Source organism: Zalophus californianus, chromosome 1, assembly GCF_009762305.2.
Source record: "Zalophus californianus isolate mZalCal1 chromosome 1, mZalCal1.pri.v2, whole genome shotgun sequence".
NCBI lineage: Eukaryota > Metazoa > Chordata > Mammalia > Carnivora > Otariidae > Zalophus > Zalophus californianus.
In genome coordinates, this window is record NC_045595.1 from 124336379 (window position 1) to 124358398 (window position 22020).

Below are 22020 nucleotides of genomic sequence, written 5' to 3' on the forward strand. Positions count from 1 at the left end.
CTGCTGTTCTAAGTTTAGGAAGAAACCTCTATCAGTACGTGCCACCTCCAGCCCAGCAAGGTTTAATCAGCTCTGATGGTGGTGCTAGATGTTGTCTCCCACATCCTGCTGGGCTGTTTATTTTCAGGGTGCAAGTAAATGTAAGCTGCATTGTTTCCGTCCACTAATGTTTAGCTTGTGGAAACAATTGATTTGTCAGTTCCAGAAGTGAGTAAACTGACCTAAGAGAAACAACTGTCCCTCCAAGAAGCCATTCCTTGAAAAAATAAACAACACTATATCTGAAAAGATTTGAGGTTCTTAGTACTTACAGAATGATAGAAACAGAGGATTGTGAAATCTAGATTTGAGTGTCTTTTTTTTTTTTGAATAATGATCTCTGACCTTTTCCTTTTAAATTTTCCATTGTGTTGTTATTTTTCGTGATGGTACTTTTGAAGTGAAGCCAATATTTCTGTGGTAATATTTCCTTAACGTACTCCCTAATTGGATCTGCAGGCCTCCCACATAGTTAACTCCAAAGTCCTGACCAAATTTAGAAGCTACTAACTTAACATAGAAATATTTTACATGGGAGGAATAATTGAGTAGCTTTATGAGAATAAATGGCATTTTTGATCCAGATAATGAGTATCATTTGCATATGATATAATCTAAGCATTAAGATAGTAAAATTTTACAGAAAAGTATTAAAATATTGAATGAACAGGAGAGAAAGTGGGGGACAAAGAGAAAGAGAGCTAAAGACTAATTCTCAAATAGCTACCAGATCATGCCATCTTACTTCCTAATGTGTATGCACATATATATGCTTTTACCTAGCAGCTGCCCTCGAGTTGGAGTCTGAATTTAATAAACACATAGACAACAACGATTTCTAATCAGTATGTGATTATTTAGAAATAAATGGTGGTTTTATGAATCCTTCTAAATCCTTCAAAGCAGTTTAATTTCTATGCACGCTTGCAGTTTAATTTCTATGCAGGCTTGCACTGGTAACCTCCACAACAGACCCTTTACATCTCTGGTGCCAAAGCAAGTGTCACCTTGGGTCTTGTCCATTAATTCTGTAACTAGAAATCACCACTTTTATCATCATCATGAAGGAGATTGACTTCAATTTGCGGTAGAATAATTAAATATCAGGAAGTCAGTTTTATGGCTTCTACACTTCTTTTTTTGGATGTCAGCCATGACGACCCTTGTGATAGTCAGATTAGCTGCCCCAGTTTAGTTTGGTGGTCCCTGCTAGTGAGAAATCTTCCCCCCAGAGAGAGAGAGAGACACTTAGAAGGTGAAGCTCGTGTGAGAAGGCTTTCGCCTTGAAGGAGGCCCGAACCAGCCAGAGTTCGAGAGCTCAGATCTCTCGTTAGGGTTATCACCTCCCTGGACACTAGGAGGATGCATCTGGTGCTGAGGATTCCCCTTTATGTGAGGTTCTCTTGAAAGGCACCGGGGAATCTCCTGGCATCATCCTTGAAATGGAAGGGGGTTCCAAGTTCTGCCAGAGACAGAGCACTCTTTCTCTCAGGATTCCAGCGCTTAAAGAAAGGAGACCAGAGGCCCTGGAGTCTGTGACAAGGAGGGAGCAGAAGCACAGCAGGGAATGTTCCACTGCTTCCAGAGTAGTTCTAGTCACCTAGGTGGCATGTCTCTTAGCTCTAGGAAAGAATTCCCAGAAGCCACGGCTGCTGTTCTCTGAAAGTGATGGGGCATTCTCAGAGTGCGCTTCCGAAAGCCTGGCTCATCGGAAGAGCGCCTATCACAGAGATCTGCGTTCAGTGGACCCTTTGCCGTCTTCAGGCTTGCTCAGGGAATCTGGAGAAGGGGGAGCATTGTGTTAGTCGATGCTTCAAGTGCTGTACATCACTATTCCGTTAATAATTTAACCAAGTGTACATTCTTAATAGCTGATGAAAAAGAATTTAAAGGGATGTGAGTTTATGGATCCTTGTTCAGTATCTAAAGCGCTTGTGTTTGCCAAGCTGTTTTGAAACATGATGTTATTTCACACCACCGTTCATCAAATTGGTGTTACTCCACACTGTGTTCTTGGAACTGTGCCCAGTAGCCATTTGTCACCTCGGCTGCATGATTTTCTACCTAATCAGCCTTCTTTTTAATGTAAACGAAACTCTTCATAGCAAAATATCTAGGAGATATGCAAGGAGATCGTCTCTCACGCATCCTTCTCTTTCCACCAGGTTGGTGCTCTTTGAGGCAGAGGTCCTAGATTAGAAAGTAGCAAAGTCAAAAGCTAAGTTATAGGGGTGTGAGAGGGAATGGTATCCTGAAGGCGTGTTATAGGGCAGGCGGGGTATAGGGCAAGAGGAGATGCTAGTCTGGAGCCATAGCAACAAGGGTGGAGTTTGACTCTGTAACAGTATCTCAGATTTTTTTAAAGAGGTGTGTAATGCTGGTCTATCATCCACTGTGGCACCTGTATCAGAAACTCAGACTATCTTACTCCCTTTGATTTTCGTTTTTCATTCAACAAACATTTACTAAGCCACCACTACTCACAGTTGACTAGGACTTGGGTCCTGTCATTAGGGAGTCCCACAGTCCGGTGGGAAAGGGAGACGAATGCCATAAACATGATTTGCGATAGTAAAGATAATAGCAAGTTGCTGTAGAACAGAGGGATGATGATAGGTGACACGCTTACCTTTCAGGGAAGGTTACTTGGGGATAGTGAGGCCCGGCTGGGGTCGGGAATGATGAGTAGGAGTTTGACTAAAGAATTGGTTAAAAACATCATGAGGCTATGTCTATACGAAGCAGAAATGATATGGAGGGATCTCTGCGAAAAATGGAATGAATGACAGACTGGAAACGGAGATTCGGTACTCATATTCCATGTTATTCATGTTTTTACATTATTTTGTATTAAATTTTAATGCTCTATAGATCAGATAGTGACAAAAATGGAAGAAAAAAAGGAAACTGAATAGTTTACATATCTCTATCTGCAAACTAATAATAATCTACCACCAGTCTTTATGAACATGAAGCTTTAGCATCTACATTAACTCTTGATTTTAATATTTTATTCAGACCAGTATCCAGAGAGTGGCAAAATAACCTTTAGAAACTTAGAACATCAAGTTCTTTTGACTTATTTTAAAGAATTAGACTATGCATGAGGTTGGGTTTCTCTAGAAACAAGACTCTAAAACAAAGATGGAGTGCAAATAGTGTATTTGGGAAGGCGGGGGTGCCCCAGGAAGCACCAGTTAGAGCAAGCACCTGGGATGGAAGGGCAGGAAGCCCACGGCAGAGTCTCTTACTGAGCAGCTTACAGCTGGAGGTGGCTGGAACCCCGTCCTGCTGAGAACGGCGTGTGGGTGGAGTGCAACATGCGTCAGTGTGGTCCTAAGTAAGGGAAGAAAGTTGGGGTGTTCAAAGGTGCCAGAGTCCTCTGTTCAAATGAAGCCTTACACAGAGGCTACACCAAAAAGAAAAAAAAGAAAAAAAAAAAAACAGAGCTGAGAAGAGGTGAAACATCATCTCAGCACCCATTTCAGCCTGGGCCTGGGTCCCCCTCCCCCATCGCTGGGTTCTCCTCGGAACTGAGGTCTTCAAGGAGCCTGGTTTGAGAGGTAATGGCTTTGAAGGCTGGGAGGCCACCAGAAAGTACCTGCAGATACGGCTCCTTCCACGTAATGTGATGGCCATCACTGAGGTCATGAGAGTCTCACATTCAACTTTTTACCTTTAAAAAAAAATTCCCACGCAAGGCTGACGATTTTACTTTCTGGAGGATCAAATGTGAATTACGTTAAAGGACAGGTGTTTCAGGAGCTATTGTGGACGTCGGGACCTGGACAGGAGAGTACAAGAGATGGTTTTTGCATCGTAATTAAAACTGTGTACCTTACATTAACTCCCGAGCCCGTCTTGGGCCACTACTCATCATCACAAAAATGTTACTGCAAGATGTAGTGTCTGGTGTATATAAAAATGGATTTGGATAATTTTGTCTGTGTTTGTTTTTTCTCAGGTTTCTAATATTCAGGCAAGAGCGGTTGTGCTGTCCTGGGCTCCCCCTGTTGGACTTTCATGTGGACCCCACAGCGGTCTTTCTTTCCCCTACAGCTATGAGGTCGCCTTATCTGACAAAGGACGGGACGGAAAGTACAAGATAATTTACAGGTAGCCTGTATCTCCATGTGTTTTCTCCGCTGCTGCACAGTGAAATTGGAGTCATTAAGGAAAATCAGAAACAGGAAAAATTTAGAGGCCTTGCAAACTTTCCTTTAAATAGTTCATTTTAAGAATTAGTGATAATTGCAAGAGTTATTTTTGTTCAGAGTAATTACCAATCAGAAATGACTTTTGTAGAGCTATTTGGTGTTGATGAGCTATCACTTGGTTATGTTAGCTTGTCAGTATAGTACTAAAGAAAAAATGCCATTAACTCCTATCGGGGTAAAAAGTGAGCATGACTTTGAGTTTTTATATACGTCAGTCATGCACTTACATGGTTGATTACCTCTTTTTAGACCCAGACCACTTTCTAGTCTGGTTTTTTGAAATTCTACATTATGGTTTCCTTCCATTTCATTCTATTTCTTACCCTCCTCCAGTGTTTTCTAGCCTGTAGTAAAGATTCCTTGAAAGCATTTCAGCCCAAGACTTTCTTAAATAAGTTTAGCCCACAAGGTAAGGGATTGTCCCACACCACAGAAACCAGGTCACACTGGCTCACTCCTGGGTGAGGCCACTGTGGTGGTTCCCCACCGTACTTAGAATAAAATCCTAACCCCTTACTCCAGCTCCCAACCATTTGGTTCTATTTTGAGAAGTCCAAATTGGTAAAGAAACACAGAGCACCGTTTGCCCCAGCCGCTCCAAGAAACAATGTCCGTCGGGGCAGGATGACTGCTGGTGGCAGAAGCTAACCTCACGTGCCCAGAGGGGCTAGGCTGATGACAGAAGTGAAGAAAGGAGGAAGGTCGGGGGTGAGGTGTTACAGGAGCACTCCTGTCTTCTTCTGAAAGCGGCAACCGCCACTCACCTGAAATAGGTTGTTGCCATAGGGGAATGCAGGCGTAGAGGTGCCGATGTCTTTGGATTTTTTGTTTGTTTTTTTCCAAGAAATACTGGAAATCTGAATTGTTACATAAGCCTTCCTAACGTCAAACTCATCCAGCAAATTCAAAGACACATTAAGGATACAGTGCAGGTCAGACTTGAGAACTGTAGGCACCGTGTGGACACTGGCTTCCAGTTTGCAACTTTAAAAAAGTATTTGAAATAATTTTCAATTTATAAAATATTGCAGAAATAAAGAAATCAAGGAAGTGACCCAGATTTCGCCTATTAGTTACCTTTTTCTCCTCTTTGGTTTACTATTGGAGTTATTCTCTCTTATTTTTCTCTCCTCCCAACCTGTATTTTTTCCCATTAGTTGTCTATGGCATGGCCTTTTACTGCTGAGTACTTCAGTATACTTCCCAGGAATAAGGATATTTTCTTACATAGCCGCAGTGCGGTTACCAACTTCATGAATATACATTGATAAGATACTTTGATCTAGTCACTGTCCACATTCCAGGTTTATCAGTTCATTAAATACTGTCTTATAGCATTTTTCTCCCCCTCTAGGACAGAATCCTGTCCAGGGTCAGGTATTACAGTCCGTGGACATATGTCTTTCACCTTTAATTTGGAACACTAACACAGTATTTGTCTTTTTGTGGCCCTGACATTTTTTGAGGAATACACTCAAACCCCCACCCCTCACCTTTTAAAAACTTTTAATGGAACATTCCTTATTTTATGTTGGCCATTGCCTCATGATTAAGCTGAGTTGCATTTGCAACTTCAGATCATATAAGTGGTTTTGTTTTATGTAAGAGAGTGTTGATTTGTATGTGTATATATCAGAGAGCTATTGGTATGGATATGTGAGGGAAGCACACTGACATTTCTTCAAGAGAGTTGAGAAGTTGAAGCATTTGGGGTTCCTGCCAAGGTGAATCTGAGAGCTACCTTCAGTTGACAGCTGGTATAGTTATTTTACACTTATATTTATCTCTCTATTTAATTTCCTTATTTGTTTTTATTTATTTACTTTGAAGAACTGACAAGACCTTTTGAAACTTCATTAGTAAGCTAAATCTTGCCATTTTCCCGATCTAGGATGACATCATTCAAAAGAATCTTAATTTTTCTAGTCCAGGAGGGTAATAGTACAAGATAGGCAAGTTTATTTCTGGTTTATGGTAGAATCAGACACAAGAGTTCTGAAATCATTGCCCTACATGACTATGAGACCCAAATCCCACACCTGTCTTAACTGTTGAAACTGGTATCATTGACTAATAGATGATTTCTCTTTGCAGTGGAGAAGAATTAGAATGTAACCTGAAAGATCTCAGACCAGCGACTGATTATCATGTGAGGTGAGTTAGGATCTGAGACCTGACCTATGTTGGAGAATTCAGATTGCCAAAAGAAATCATGTGCTCCTTTTCAAAAGTTTTTGGGTAAGGGCACTTGCCTAACCAAAAGTTGTTAATACCTTAGCTCATTGGCCATGCATCAGTGCTGTGCACTTGAGAGCATAGTGATTGGGGAGTACACAGTAAGGTAATAGAAAAATAGTAAGGTCATAGAAAAACAGATGATACCCTGAACTGAATTTTTTAAATGATTTTTAAAATAATTTTCATAGGGATGTCTGGGTGGCTCAGTCAGTTAAGTGTCTGCCTTCAGCTCAGGTCATGGTCCTGGGGTCGAGTCCTGCATCAGGCTCCCTGCTCAGTGGGGAGCCTGCTTCTCCCTCTGCTTGTTGCTCTCTCTCTCTCTTGCTCTCTGACAAATAAATAAAATATTTAAAAAAAATAAAATAACTTTTATAAAGATCTATTGACTATATGGTTTCACATATAATATTTCCTTTCTGTAAAAGAAATGAATATTTTGCCATTGGTGTATCAGTTGTTTGTTAAAGCCCTTTACATATAAACTGTATGTTCAGCACAAATGTTGCAAGAACACCTTTGGGCCTTAAAAGACAGTAGGTTTTGAAATGAGACAAGTAATGCAAATATCAAATTATCTTTGATAAGAATTAGCCCAACTTGGCAAAACAGTGAATCCATATAATCTGATACATAGTCTGATATCGCTATTGTGATTTTTTTCTGGAATCTCTGCTGTGACTACTATAAAAGCAGAGCTAGCTAATCTTAGGAAGAAACCCAGCCAGCCATAGATTTGTGAAGAGGAGAGTATTACATAAACTTTTACAGAGCTCATCTAATCATTTTAAGATACATTCACATATCCATTTGCAAATAGGTCTCTGAATGTGATCCGTAACATTTTTTAAATTTAAATTTTAACTTAAAATTTTATTTAATTTTATAAGCTGACCAGAAATTGTAATTTTATCTAAAAGAATACACAACAGCGGATTCTGTCTTCATTCTTCATTTATGCATGTGTGTAATACAGTTGCAACATCAAGCACACATTCTTTATTATACTTTCCAAGGTTCTTTCATAATGGAGTGGAGGGAACATAACCTAATAGGAGGAACATATATTAATTATGAGGTAGCTTGAGTTCTAGTCTTATTCTGCTGTGAATTGACTATTTTAACCATGCTTAATCACATAGAATCAAGGCCACAATTTTCTCTATAACAAAGGTAGGGTAGTAGGGATGTCGTCAGATTATAATACCTTATTAGCCACATAAGTGTTTAAAACTACATTTAAAGCCATACATAAAAGAGCAGGGTGTTTTATATTCAGTCTCAACATGCTTATCTGCTTGGTTGTTGTATTGCATAGAACTCTGTTAAAACTCTCTCTTCCTGTTTAAATCAAAACATTTGGATTTTGAATCAGTTAGCTTCAGCCCAAGCATATTGAACTTTTCACAGTCTGTACAAACAAAAAAATGTGTGTAATTTGTGAAACTGAGATGATAATAGAAATACTTTATCCTTTCAAATGGTTGATTTAACAACGAACCAGAAAATGTACCACCATATAGGGAGCCATGTAAATGTTCCATGTTAGTCATTGTTAACATATATTTCCTTTTCTCTCCATCTTTTAACAGTTGATTGTTATTGCTTTATAAAGGTTTACTTTATTAATTTCCTGCTCATTCATGAGCTAACAATGTCTTTTTAAAGAAACTTAAATGTCTTCAGGAGTCTGCCCTTGGTTTGCCATTCAAATCTGTTGTTTCCCTTCATTTCTTTTTAATTCATCTCACAAAGGGTAAATTCTGACAACATTGGCTCATTGGTTCTTTTTACTGCCATGTCTTATAAGCGTCTTGAACTCCCAGGCAGATAAAAGGAATAATCAATGGCTGCCCCAAGAGGAATAGGAACATGAGGTAGTTAACTCTCTAGAGGCTTTGGACTCAGACTTTCCCCTGACACATCAGGGACCCCATCACACCAGTGCAACACTACACACCAGCCAAGGCACTACCGTTATGTGGTCTCTTTCTCTGTTTGCCAGAGAGTTAGAAAATTCTCCTCTTTTTGGTCGTAATCTCTCTTAGTAGTTAAAAAAAATTCTCTCCTAATAAAATTGTCTACAGTCCAGATTTTCCTTTTTCCCTGCCTGGTCCACAGTTCTTGTAGATCATTCACTCTCTCACCTTATACAGTCTTTCCTTTTTCAAGCCAGAGAAGAATCGAAATGCTTGCAACTCCTGCTTAGATTTAGCTTCCACTGTCTTGAATTGCTTTGGTGAGGCAGCGTGACAGTAGGGGACAGAGCTTGGACTTGGGGGTTAATGGCCCAGTCCCTTAGTAAGGGTGTGTGCTTAGGCAAGCCATTTAAACTCAAATGGCCTTGTTTTCTCATTTATAAAATGAGAATAAGAAGGATACCAGCCTCAGGAAGATGGTGTGAGAACAAATGAAGTATATGTGCAAACCTATTCTAAATCTGTAAAGTGTATAAATGTTGTTTCTGTTTGTTCTGTTTTGTTTTTCCAAGATGTTGCGGTGTTTCCATGCTCTGATGATAAAAAACTTCATGACACAGGTTCAAAGCCTGTGCATGTTTTGACCATATCACTTACTATTTTATTTTATTTTTTTAAAGATTTATTTATTTATTTGAGAGAGCGAGAAAGAGAGAGAGAGTACATGAGAGGGGGGAAGGTTAGAGGGAGAAGCAGGCTCCTTGCTGAGCAGGGAGCCTGATGCAGGACTCAATCCAGGGACCCCAGGATCATGACCTGAGCTGAAGGCAGTCGCTTAACCAACTGAGCCACCCAGGCACCCCTCACTTACTATTTTATTGGGATAAAGATATGTCATACTTGGCACCTGAAAAAAAAAGAGGAGCAAAATCTCTTTTTATGATGTAGCTGAGTTAACATTCACAACGTCTTAGTTCCAGGAAGTAAGCTCATATCAAACACAGTAGCCTCAAATATAATTTTAAATTTAACACTCACCTCTAATGCCTCAAAAGGCTGGATGGAAATAATTTTCTCACTAAATTTCCATAATAGAAGCTGCAGAAGAATTCCATTACTGGATGACTGCAAAATAAGCAATTACATTCATTGCCATTTTTATTTATTTGTGTGTTACCAATTAGAAAGTGTCACCCTGGTGCAAGTCTGTAGAGCCACTGATGGAAACGAGAGAGTTCTTTCAGCAGTTCCAAGCAGGCTACCTTCTCCTTCCAGTTCCTAACACTGCACGTTTCAATGAAGGCCTACTGAAGTCTCCCTGTACCACCTTCAGTAGAGTGAAGGGTTTCTTTTTCATGTCATATACTAAAGTCCTGTCTCGGGCTTCTTTTCTTATATTTCTTGTTGCCTTCGATTTTTGCCACTCTGATTCCATCCCCTTCATTCAGATCGTTCTGTATCTTCATTCCGTGCTTTTTCCTATTTTCAACTCTTTTTCTCCCTCCTGTTAGTGAGTATTGCCTGAGTTCACCAATCAGATGTACAAACCTTTTTTTGGGGGGGGGGGGGTGGGGCTGGGTGGCTCAGTCGTTAAGCGTCTGCCTTCGGCTCCGGTCATGGTCCCAGAGTCCTGGGATTAAGCCCCACATGGGGCTCCCTGCTCCGTGGGGAAGCCTGCTTCTCCCTCTCCTACTCCCTCTGCTTGTGTTCCCTCTCTTGCTGTGTCTCTCTCTGTCAAATAAATAAATAAAATCTTTAAAAAAAAAAAAACTTTTTTAAAGTAGCAGTCTCTTGATCATGGGTGCTGTCGTTGACTGGTGCTTAGCTAGGCTCACTTCCTGGGCAGGATAGCTCGTGACCTCTCCCTATCAGCCCACTGGGATCGGGACTCCTCCAGACAGTGCTACCGGTCATGGCTCTATGGCTGTTTAGATTGGCACTTGCCATGCCATTTAGGCCAAATCCCACATGAAAAATTGTATATTGAGACATATTAGGTTTTAAAGATTTTTTTTTTCATACTCATTTTTTGCTATGATTTTTTGTGTTTAATTTCTTACCTAACTATTCAGCCTTTTTTTTCTTCCTGGTGATTGAGGAAAGTAATACTCCTATTATGTTAATTTGAAAAATTTAGGTGTTGGGTCTTGGGTTAGATTCTTACCAAAGTCATCACTTTTATATTTGTTACCAAGTTCTAACACAAATTGCTTTTTGCATTTTAATGTTGGTTGAATGTTTAAAAGAAATCAATTTGTAATTACCAAAGTGTATTTAACATTCAGTGCTTCCATATAGGGCATTGTATTATTTATTGTATAAAGCCACCAATACAGAATCTTATTTGTATGTGTGTGTGTGAGAAAGACAGAGACAGAAAGATCGTGTGTGTGTGATTATATGTTGAAGAGGGAGAAATGAGAAAAATCCAGTACATACATCATACATGAATAACTATTTTATAATACTTGTAATGTAAGTATATAACTTTATATACATAAACATATTCATTGATTTGTATGGATATTTATACACAAAAATACCATATTCCTAATTGGTAGTTTTAGAATTAATACTGACATTGAACTAACCGTTTTATTGTGGAAGTCAAGAACGATGGGATAATCAGGAATTTGAGTGGTGGAATGGGTAGCAATTTCATGACAAACTTTGAAGCAGTTTTCCAGTCATTGGCATTAACAGTTTGGCAAAGAAATTGTCCAGAAATGATATCACGTAATAACATTTCTCAGAAAAATTACATGATGAAATATTTCCAAAAATATGGTTGACCGTCTCAGTACAGAATTATGAAATAGGTGTTATTGACTAGAAACCGTGGCTCCTACCATGTCACAGATGTGCTGGAGGAAGTTGGAGGCGAATTTCTGAAATTTTAGGAGCACCTGTTTCATGAGCATTTAGTCAGTATTTAAACTGAAACAAATGTGAAAACCCAACACAAGATTAATCATATCATTAGAAAAATGTATTCTTCTTGGCTGGGATAAATGCAAAAGGAACTGAACTGTTTGCTGATTTGTTTAACCCAAGAAACTGATCCTCCTTTCACATGATGATACTTAGAGAAACACATCACCATCCTATGAAAAACATTATTACAATGTTCTTAAAAATAAAGTGTCATTTCCAGAGACTTTTCTGTAAAAGTGCCTGCTAAAAACGGAACAGTTAGTTGCTATCTATTTACTGAACAACTTTGACGGATATAATCGTGGTATACTTAGATATCATGTCAGCTTTTAGATATTATATGCAGCACGTTTACATTGCCATGTAAAATGGATCTCATTTCCTTTGAGGACAGACTTTTACAAGTGCAAAGCACTGAGTCCTGATTTAAACTATAACATTCTTTGATTTGAAAGACAAGAAAAATAACTCCTTGTGGCTTGTACAACTGTGCATCTTCAACAGCCTCAAATTTTTATTCTGTCGTCAGGATCCTCTGTTCCTCCCATCAGCAGTCATCCTGCCAACCTGGCTATCAGGAGCTTCAGTCACTCCTGTCTCTCTAGCTCAATAAATGTGGATTTTATGACTCCCAGAATCTTATTAAAGAGCAAGAGTGCACTTGACTGAGTCCAGGTCTCCGCAGATAACTCACCACAGTCAGCCAGCCCTTTGTAGGCCCTTGTCCCTGCTTCCTTTCCTCTGCTCTATTTGCCATGTAGATTTGGAGGCTGACTTTGTGCGAACATTCAGGACGCAGTCAACCCGAATAGAGTCTGAGTTTGTAAACACATGCCCAGTGACTGTGAAGTGAAATTCCTCCTAGGAACCTAAGTGGGTCAAGAGCTGGGTCCAAGGCAGCTGAGAAGCCATCTCCATGTTGAGGAAACAGCAGGAAGTGGTGGGGACTTGAACTGGACAGCACCTGCCCCACCTCTCCATCTGGTTACTACCATGCAAGGATGCAGCTGTGTTGGTAGAACTTCTAAGTTTTGAGAGAAACTAGAGGTTCATTTTTCTAAATGAGAGATCTCCAGAACTTTAAGTGTTGGCTTGATCTTTAATTTTTTATTTCAGAAATTTTCAGATACAATCAGAAGTAGACAGTAACTCATGGATTTTCATAGACCCATTGCCCAACTTCTCATTTCCTTGCTGCCTCCACCTACTACTCCTGCCCACACAGCTGTGAAGTCCAGACATCATAATATTTCATCTCTGCACCACATTACCATCATCACATGCCCATCCAAAATAAGCAAAAAGGATAATTCCTTCATGTCTTTAAAATTCAGTGACTGTTTCCATTTCCTCAACTGTCCTAAAAATGAAGGCTTTGTTTCTTCAGTTTGTTGTAATTGAAATTCAGACATGGTCTGAATATTCCTTTCGGCTGGTATCTCATAAATTTCTTTTCATCTGTAGGTTTCCCTCCCTTTCTTTTTTGTCCCTTTGCAGTTTATTTGTTGGAATAATTTTTTTTTTTTATCCCGTAGAATTTTTGGCAGTATGAATTAGGCTGATTGCATCCCTGTAGTTTTGCTTAATATATTCTCTTTGTGTTTTGTGGCAAAGAGGCTTAATCCAATACAGGTTTAGTTTTTCTGGCAAAGGTTTTATAGATAGTGGCATTATCTTTCATTAGGAGTGCGTTATGTCTGCTTATCTCTTTCTGTACCGACCATTGCCTGTGTCCTTCCATTCATGCATAGGTGGCTGTGATTTTATTTTTTTTTTCCTCCCTTGGGCCAGATGTAACCCATGAGCCACCAGCTGTAGAATCCAACCAGTCTATTAAAATTTAGGCAGGAACCCTGCCCATGTCTGGAATGTTCTGTGATTCATTTTAAGTAACTTAACTCCCAGTGAGCCTGTCCTGATACATAGAAATGATCTTGCCAAATCTACCATTCACTTTTATAATATGTTCCTACTTACAGTGAATGCAAAAAGGGACATTTCTTTTCATTAGGTTGGGTGAAGAGATCCTAATAAGTACCCTTTGTTTGGATCAGATGTCGTGGTGTCCTCCCATAAGGCAAACAGGTCAAATATCCAGTAAATATGTGTCTCACCTTTTAAGATGGAACTAGGCATTAGTACTTTTAACATGCATGACTTTCATAAATTCTTTGTGTTAGATCTTGAGGAGAAAGGACCTTGCAAATCACATACCTAATTAGGTCCTGTTTTCCATAATGTTGTTATCTCTAGCCATTGTTTATGTTCATCGGGTAGAGTGAGGGGAGATAGATTGTGGGTGTTCAGAGAAGCGTTAATTTGGGGATGAGTAAGGACAGTAGGCAGTAGAGTCTAGCGGTTAGATTTCCACGACTGTGTTCAGTTGAGGCAACTTTCTAGCTGTGTAGATTTGGGAAGCTTACTTCCCCTTTTGATTCTGAGTTTTCTTCTATCTTTAATGGGACCTCAAGAATTAAGGGCTTGATTTATTTACCAACTCTGATTAGCTTAATCTTTGCATCTCTTTTAGGCAGCAAAAGTTTCTTTGTTGTCTTTTTAAAAGAGTAGATTTTCAAGTTGGATTTTTTTTTAATGCTCAATATTAAGGAAAAATAGGAAAGAAGGTGGTAAAAAATCAACATAACCCTATTTTATGCTATTTGAAAGAAGTATAATTTTATAATAGTACGTTGTATGCTTTTTCCTCATAGTTTCTCTGGAGAAATTGTGCCCATATGTTCAGCATTGAGCCAGGCATTTTAATGCGTAGAGTACGCAGCTTTAATCTCGGTGCCAGGTGCAAAAGTAAAATGTTCACATGGATAAACTGTACCTGAACATTATGTTTGTTGAGTCAGAGATGCACTTGGCAGTAGCAAGCATGTTTCTGTGTGTGAAGCATCCATATTTCTACTTAAATATCTGCAGTGTTCGAAATAGTTTAAAGATCCCATTGTTTGTACTTCTCTCTCCAGTTTGTAGGCTCTTAGTGCTACTTCTTGTCTCTTTTCAGCCAACCCTGAACTCTACTTTCAGCCTCCTTCCACACAAAGTCAGCTGGAGAGTGGCTTGATGATTTTACAATGTATATTTAAAGACCATTTTGGGAATAAGGATGTATTCGTTCGTTCCTTCTTTCTCTCTCTCTGTCTTTCTTCCCCTTCCTTCCTTCCTCTTTCTCTCTTTCTCTCTTTCCTTCTCTTCCTCCTTCCCTCCCTCCCTTTCCCTCTTTCCCTTTCTTTCTTATTAATTTATTTGAAAAAGAGGGGGTAGGGGAGGACTGGAGGAGCAGAGGGAGAGGGAGAGAGAAACTCAAGCAGACTCTGCGCTCAATCTCAGGACCCATGAGATTGCAACCCGAGCCGAAACCAGGAGTTGGGAGTCGGGTACTTAACCGACTGCGCCACCCAGGCGCCCCAGGGATATTTTCTTCTTCGGCATATTGTTTCCCAGTCAGTAGACCCTGCTTGTCTTAATTGGGGCAGAGGGTTCTGACCATTGGTGGAAGGAGAGGAGTTGAGGCCCATTCCCTGCTGGGGTCATTATCTCCTGGAGATACTGGCCATAGTTAGGACAAGACCAGTAGGTAAGAGAAAGAGTCATGGCATGTACTACATAAATTCTGTTCTTCTGTGGAAAGCCCTGGTGCAAACCTGAAATAAAAACCCTGGTCTTCCGCGATGGCCACCGCCACTGACTGTCTTTGTTTGCTTTCAGGGTATATGCCATGTACAATTCCGTAAAGGGATCCTGCTCCGAGCCCGTTAGCTTCACCACCCACAGCTGTGCACCTGAGTGTCCCTTCCCACCGAAGCTGGCACACAGGAGCAAAAGTTCGCTAACCTTGCAGTGGAAGGTGGGTAGCTGCAAAGTGTCGGGCACAGTCTGACCTTGAGCCATTTGAAACGTTTTCATTCAGCACTACTCCCGTCTGGTGATGGTGTTTGATTTTCTACATAGTAACTATGTGAAACAAATTATTATGATATTGAAAGTTGTTATGTCTATAAAAACTGGGCAAAGCAGTGTAGAAGGTGGAAATACAAAGAAGATCTGCAGGGATAAATCTTTTAGGTTCATGAGCAATATGTTATACATGATATGAATACTTAAGATACCTGAATTGCATCACTTTCTAATGGTTTCGTTCATTTCAACAAACGTTTGAACTGAAAACTTTAGTAGAAAGTTTTCATGAAGAAAAGTTTAGAGATAAGTTGGTTTCGGCTCCATTGGCTTCTTTCAGTGGTGACTCTAAAATGTTTAATATTTAAAACTGCCTAGAATGTTAAGCGTTCTAACTACATTAAGACTTAACTAACTTTTACTGATTAGGCTTTATTCAGTTAGGGTTACTCATTATTCTTTAAAGTCTGAATTGTATAGTAGTTTTCATAAAATATAATTTACTGGCTACAAGTAACTCTTGTGAAAGAGAGGTCTTTATGGTGTCTCATTAGCTTATTAGCCACAGTTGTGTGTTCACAAGAAGATAGCAGATTCTGTTATCAATCTCTATAGTCATTATTTCTCTGTGTTTATATTTTAAATGCAGTTTAAGATGTGAAATTTCTAGAGGTAGAGATAAAGAGTTATGGTGTTTGGGGAATACGCTAATGTGTGAAAGAAGGAAGATGGCTAGGGAGATCTTATATTGGTGAAGACATACTTTGTCCTTTGGTTCCCAGTGCAGGAGGTTGAATTTATGCAGGGCATCCATAAAGGCCTTTGAGAGCCGTAGTTAGCAATAAAGCCCGGGCTTCTGGAGACCCTTCTCGTGTGGGCAGCTGCATTCTCATGGCCACTGGCCAACATGGCGTGTGTTACTTGGCAAAGGCAAAGTTTAGACTGGCTTAGAATCTGAACTATTTTATTTTCCTTCCTGGCTTCCAGGGATAATCCAGGTCAGTGATTCCCTACCTTTTCAGAGTTGTAACACCCAACTGGTCATCATAAGTCCTTGGAGATACACATCCATTTTAAAATATGGTCTCTATTTGCGCATGTACATACATGAACATTATCTTTTTTAAAGGAAAGAATTAAAATTCATTTTGTTTGGAAAATAAAAGAAATCTTAAGATTACCAGAGGGACCCCGGGGTCTTATAAACCTAAAGTTGGGAATCACTGATACATACTCAGCTTAAAACCTGGATGAAATCCAGGTCTTAGGCAGACCAGCGTCTTCAAGAAAAAGGTTACTTATTAGGAGGCAAATAGTTCACATTTTCGTTCTTCCTTTATTTAACTATAAATCAGAAACATACTCTTATTCCATGAAGTCAAGTACAAACTTGAAAGTTTAGGATTCTGTTCAGTTTTCATTAAATGTCCTTAAAACGGATTTCCTAATCACAGTGCACCAGCTGGGGGCTCGAGGACAGGGGCACAGGGCTCTGACTGCCCACCTGTCCTTGAACCCACAAACACACAGAGAGTCAAGATCTTCTCACTTCTTGTTAGTCAGCAGCAGGAGATAGGGCAATACAAAAACCGAAATCAGTGCGCCCACGCTCAAGGAATTAAGAACTCGGTGGTGGGGCAGGATATCCTAGAAGAAACTACTGAAAGAACAGTTTCTCTAGAGAAATTTATAAACATCATAAACATAGTTTTTATCTTAGAAATGGAGTCTCATCTAAAACTTCGATTGTGTCCGTTATTTAGAACTTCATATATATCCCTGTTTCCCAAAATGAGCCCACAAAGTCTGAAATTACAGTTCAGTAGAACATAGAGCACTCCCCTGAAATCTGGGTTTGAGACTCAGGGGTGATGTGACCCAGACGGTGAAAGGAGGGAGAAGAGTTTCTTGATAAATTTAACTAGTATTTACTGAGCCCTTGATGATGATTTGTTAGTCACAAATATAAAACAACAGCTATTGTTCCCCGAGTGCTTCCTGAGTTGCCCAGTAGTTGAATAGGTGATTTATATATATTCTCCCAATTACTTATCACATCATTTATTCTCGGAACACGAAATTAAACAATGATATCATGTGACTAACAAAAGACCACACTTGACAAACGGCCGAGCTGGGCTTTAGGTGCAGTTCTGGGGACCCGGCTGCCTTTTGCTAGGGGCTGAAAAGTGGTTTGTGGGACTCCTGCTCCTTCCTGGGGAGGTGGGGGGCGGTGGTCAGGCCCAGACACATTTGTGCAGTGGGGAGACCTGGTCTAGCCCTCCCTCGAGCTGCCTCCTCCCTCCCTCCCTCCATCTTACTACCCTCCTCCAGTGAGAGACCACACGGCAGCACCCCGTTCTAGCAGGGCTAACCCCACAAAGCACTCTTCTCCAAAGTTCTCCACTCCCCTTCCCGTTGCCCAGTGCTCGTTTTCTCAGTGAAGTAGATCTCCGCCTGCTTTTAAGAGGAAAGCAAAAGATGAGACTTCTTTTTGCTAGCATGCAGAGAGCTAATTGCTCCTGGTAATCTCCCAGGGGAATCTCCCTTTTTTTTTCTCTCTCTCTCTTTTTTTTAAAGGGAAATCTCAATGGCGCAGAAGGCTTTCTAATCTTAAGCACTTAAAAAAAAAGGAAAAAAAAAAAGCTGTGTGGAGGAAGTTATAAAAAAACATATACTCTTAAACCCTGAACCTGGCTGAGTCAGATTTAACCGCCGGACTCCAAGCAGCATCTACATTTCTCAGCCGCCTTTTTTCTCCCCCTGTTCCTAAAGTGCCTCTTGAAAGTCTTATCCCCAGAGGAAGTAGGGCACCATGTGGGTGTAAAAAGGAGAAAGCAGGTTTGGCTCTTTGTGGGGTATGATTTATTAGTAGTGGGGCTTTCTCTACAGTTGAATTGTACTAAAATTCATTTGTGATAATGTTTCCCAGGGAAACGCAGGAGCCACCAGGGTTACCCGCCCGAGGGGACAGCACAGGGCTAGCGTGGGTAGTGTATTTGAACCAAGTGGAGGGCTCGTAAGTTTTGTCTGTGAACTGCTTTCCCTAATCTCATTTTACTGGTTTTCTTTTTTTTAGGCACCAATTGATAATGGTTCAAAAATCACCAACTACCTTTTAGAATGGGATGAGGTAAGCATATTTTCATATCCATCCATCTAAAACACCATTTCAAAAATAAAATTGCTGAACAAATACCATTTTATTCTTTTTTAAGATGTGCTAAACACATGGGAAAAAAGAACGTAAGTAGTGAAAAATTTAAACCTATAGTATTGACTGTGGAAGAGGGAGACGGGCTAAAGTAGTGTAATGAATTGTATTAAATTGCATTAAATATATTTACTTGGCTTATTTGCAAGAAATGCTACAGAATCGAAAGGCAGGGTCTTATCTCTTGTGGAGTCCCTAGTGCCTAGCCAGCCATCAATTTGTATTAAGGATCGACTGCTTTGTTATCTTGACTGCTCAGGGCCATTCTGCATAGATGGTTTTGATAAGGTAAACCACAGTGTGGCTTGGGAAGCATAATTTGTTTCTTCTTTTTGACGCCATGGATATACTTCGGTATTGCCCTGTTGAGCGTTCTCTGTGGGAAAGTTGGAGCCGTGCCTGGAGGTCTCACTCTCCCAAAGGCATGTGTGATCACCCTGTGGACTAGACCGTCCTATAACAGGCACCCCTTTGGCTGTTTCTGTCACCCTCAGAGGCCCTAAGACGGTATCCATGGTGAAGTCTCCTTATTCTCGAGCCCACTCTGTGCTGAATGGTGACCCTGTGCATTTCTGGCCTTGCTAACACTACCCACAGAATCTCAGGCAGGAAATAACTGGATGCAGAAAGAAGCCTTTCGTTTCTAAAAAGGAACTGTACTTTTTGTTCCTGTAGATTTTAATTCTGTTCACTCATTTACCCTTGCTCTATTCTATCTTTCTGTGGGTGAGCAAACAGAGAAAGGATTTCGAGAATAGGAAATGTGGAATTGGGGGAGAAATGCAATTTAACTAGTCTTTGTGACTTAAATTTAGGGGGATTTTAAAGATTCAGAATTCAGGCTTAGGCAAAAAGTGACTTGTTGAGTGTCGAAAAAATATTTTCTTCAAATGTAAAATGAAATTGGACGAAACTCTCACGATGAAATTTTGATGTGAAAAAGGGGGCCCTTCATCGCTTTCTGCATTAGTGTGTTTTCCCATCTGGGTTGCATCTGAAAGCTGGAGTTCCAAGTTACCCAAGACAACGATCTATTGTCCCGGGGATCCTTGTGAATAGTTCCTACGTACAGATTGGTGAAATCTCAGACTTGACCCGGGATATTTTGCAGATGAGGTGGGTTTCATTTTAAGGTGGTTTGAGTGGAAAGTGAAACCACCCCTACGGCCCTTGTGGAAAGAGATTTTTATAGGCAGTCCAGGAAGGCCGGAAAGGAACCTGGCTGACCTGTGAGCACAGGGCAACATCTTACCATCCCCTCTTCCTCTGAAAGGACAAGTGAGAGTTTAACGGAAAGTGTTAAGTGTGCGTTGGTTTGTTGCACTGACCTGCCTGATGTTTTTTCTCCTATCTTGAGGTTTTATATCAAGATCGAGTTTACCACTAAAGAGGAGGCATTTTTCCTTTCAGATCTCCTCCAGGCTCTGTGTGCGTGCATGTGTGTATATGTGTGTGTGCGTGCCCACGCATGTGTGTCTCCTATGTTTTTTTGCTGCTTTGGACCATGGCCTCATAAGTTAAGTAGGGTCAGAGAAGTTGAGCATTTGAATGGGAAACCTCCAAGGAGAACCCAGGTGCTACAGGAAATGGTAATGGTGACTGAGTTGTTGGCCTCCTTCCCTTTGAATTTGGATTGAAAGTGCCCTGGCAGGATGCGTGGAGGAAATAAGCTACAGCCACAAATGAAATGGAGAAGCTTTGTCTAATGACCATTTATAATCATTAGCACCCACTATAGCCTAGTGACCACACAACGTTAAATTGTTTATTTTTGGCCTCCTCTTGCCTTTTCCCTGCTTGCTCTCTTTCCATCCTTTCCTTGCTCCCATCTTAATTCTTCAGCCTTCCCCGTCTTCATTTTCTCTCCCACCTTCTAATTCCTGCTGGCGCTGGCTCTATTGAGATTTACCAAAGACTCCAGGTTAGTGGACTCTCACCCACTGTAGGCCTTTTGCCAACATAGGAATCCTTTTGTATTCTGTGGCTTAATATTCACCTTGTAGAAAAACTTCTGGACCCCAAACTCTGTGAAGCACTCCCTGGCCTTTTAAGTTCCATGAGCCCCCTTGGTATAATTGAAAGAACGCCAAGATTAGGAGCTGTGGATTCTGTTTCTGGTTTTACATGGGCAGCTTGACCCCTCCAGTCCTCAGTTTACCCATTAGCTCGTGTATATTTACATCACTGATGCTCTCTCCAAACTCCTTATTTAGGATTGTCCCTTGTGATAAGAGTATGTTTTAGGATCCTTTTCACTGGTGTTTGGCCTGTGCATTTATTAAATATTTCAGCATTTGTGGAGCATGCCCTCAATGCCTCAACACTATATACGGTCCTAGGAGGGATCTGTGACATAAGGAAGGTAATGTTCTTACCCTGAGAGCTGAAGAAGCTAATGTAATGCTATCCTCTTGTACTCTTAAACAGACATAAATAAAACAAACTGAACCACATGCTTCTCAAATTTTTCCATCCAGTAGCTTCTTTGCTTGATACTGTGCCTCTCCTTTTCAGTCCTTCTAAAAAAAGATTTAAAAATGGTATCTTTGGGTTTCCTGGCAGTGAGAATAGAAGCAATAGTAACCAATTCATTCCTGCCTATTTCAGAAGTAAAGTTTCTAACAGAACAGCCTAACAGTTTGTGTTTCTAAATTTGGGGCTAGGTTAGGGACAGTAGTCCTCCTGAGGCAGCTCACTTGGCTTGGTTTTTGCATCCCACATTCCCATGCTACTCAAGCCTTGACTTCCTGAAGGAAGAAAATCAAAGGCACCAAGAACAACATCTGCCCTCCAGGAAATATGAGCATGTGAGGCTCTGGCTATCCCTTCAAAACCTTCTCCTGGTAGTCTCTGGAGTCAGGTACACCTGGTAACAGGGACTCTTTCTAGAATCTGCCCTAGTGGAGTATGGTGGGGCAGCAGAATGGGAGGGGGTGTTTTGCTAGAGTCACTCCCCTCTCCACACCGAACCCTCTCCAGAGCCTGAGCTCTTCTCTCCCAGGATGTCCGTCCGGACCAGCCATACACCCCTAAGCCTCTCTGTTGCCCAGGCGGCTGGAAGGGCAGAAGGACAGTAGGGTACACAGAGGAACAGATTCCTACCTGAGAGGGGGACAGGCACCACTCCGAGTCTTGAAGAAGGTTGTGTTCAGGAGTAGCACTCCACCCTGTCTCCTCTCTGACAACTGGTCTGAGAATCACGGCTTGGAGTGAGATGGCCCCATCCATGTCTGGATGTCCTTTTCATATTTTTTTTATAGTATTACAGCACTGGTTAGAGTACTCGGAATACTTTACTTTTTTGGTCAGTTTTTAATCACCATTCCAATAAAAACTATGGGAAATTTTGAAAGAGCATCAAGTCCTGTTGTCATGTTTCTTAGAGAAAGGCCTCACTAACGGAAGAGCAGCGGCATAGAGACAGTGAGTACCTGGCCTCTATTTCTGCAGGGACTGGGAATGGTGTGTGGGGTTGACCATGGGAAGAGCTAATAGTTAATCAGTGGCTAACGGCTGCTCGTCTCTTAAGGGCAGGTGTGGCCCTGATGGGGAAGAG

The 22020-nt window shown here is 40.8% G+C and overlaps 1 protein-coding gene and 1 long non-coding RNA gene across 9 annotated transcripts in view; one reads left to right on the forward strand and one right to left on the reverse strand.

Annotated features, from left to right (window-relative positions):
• The window catches only part of FNDC3B (fibronectin type III domain containing 3B), a 342488-nt gene that overhangs the window by 248830 nt on the left and 71638 nt on the right, over nucleotides 1–22020 (forward strand). For all 8 annotated transcript variants that reach the window (XM_027587529.2, XM_027587528.2, XM_027587526.2 and 5 more), the window contains 4 exons: nucleotides 4004–4155; nucleotides 6351–6410; nucleotides 15062–15200; nucleotides 18330–18383. In XM_027587529.2, coding sequence (XP_027443330.1) covers nucleotides 4004–4155; nucleotides 6351–6410; nucleotides 15062–15200; nucleotides 18330–18383 — 405 coding nt within the window. The remainder of the gene's footprint in view (nucleotides 1–4003; nucleotides 4156–6350; nucleotides 6411–15061; nucleotides 15201–18329; nucleotides 18384–22020) is intronic.
• Nucleotides 13–17981, reverse strand: LOC113918763. The gene is made up of 3 exons (XR_003518680.1): nucleotides 17972–17981; nucleotides 13768–13772; nucleotides 13–275 (listed from the first exon to the last, which is right to left on the reverse strand). It is a non-coding gene; the product is annotated as an uncharacterized LOC113918763 (long non-coding RNA).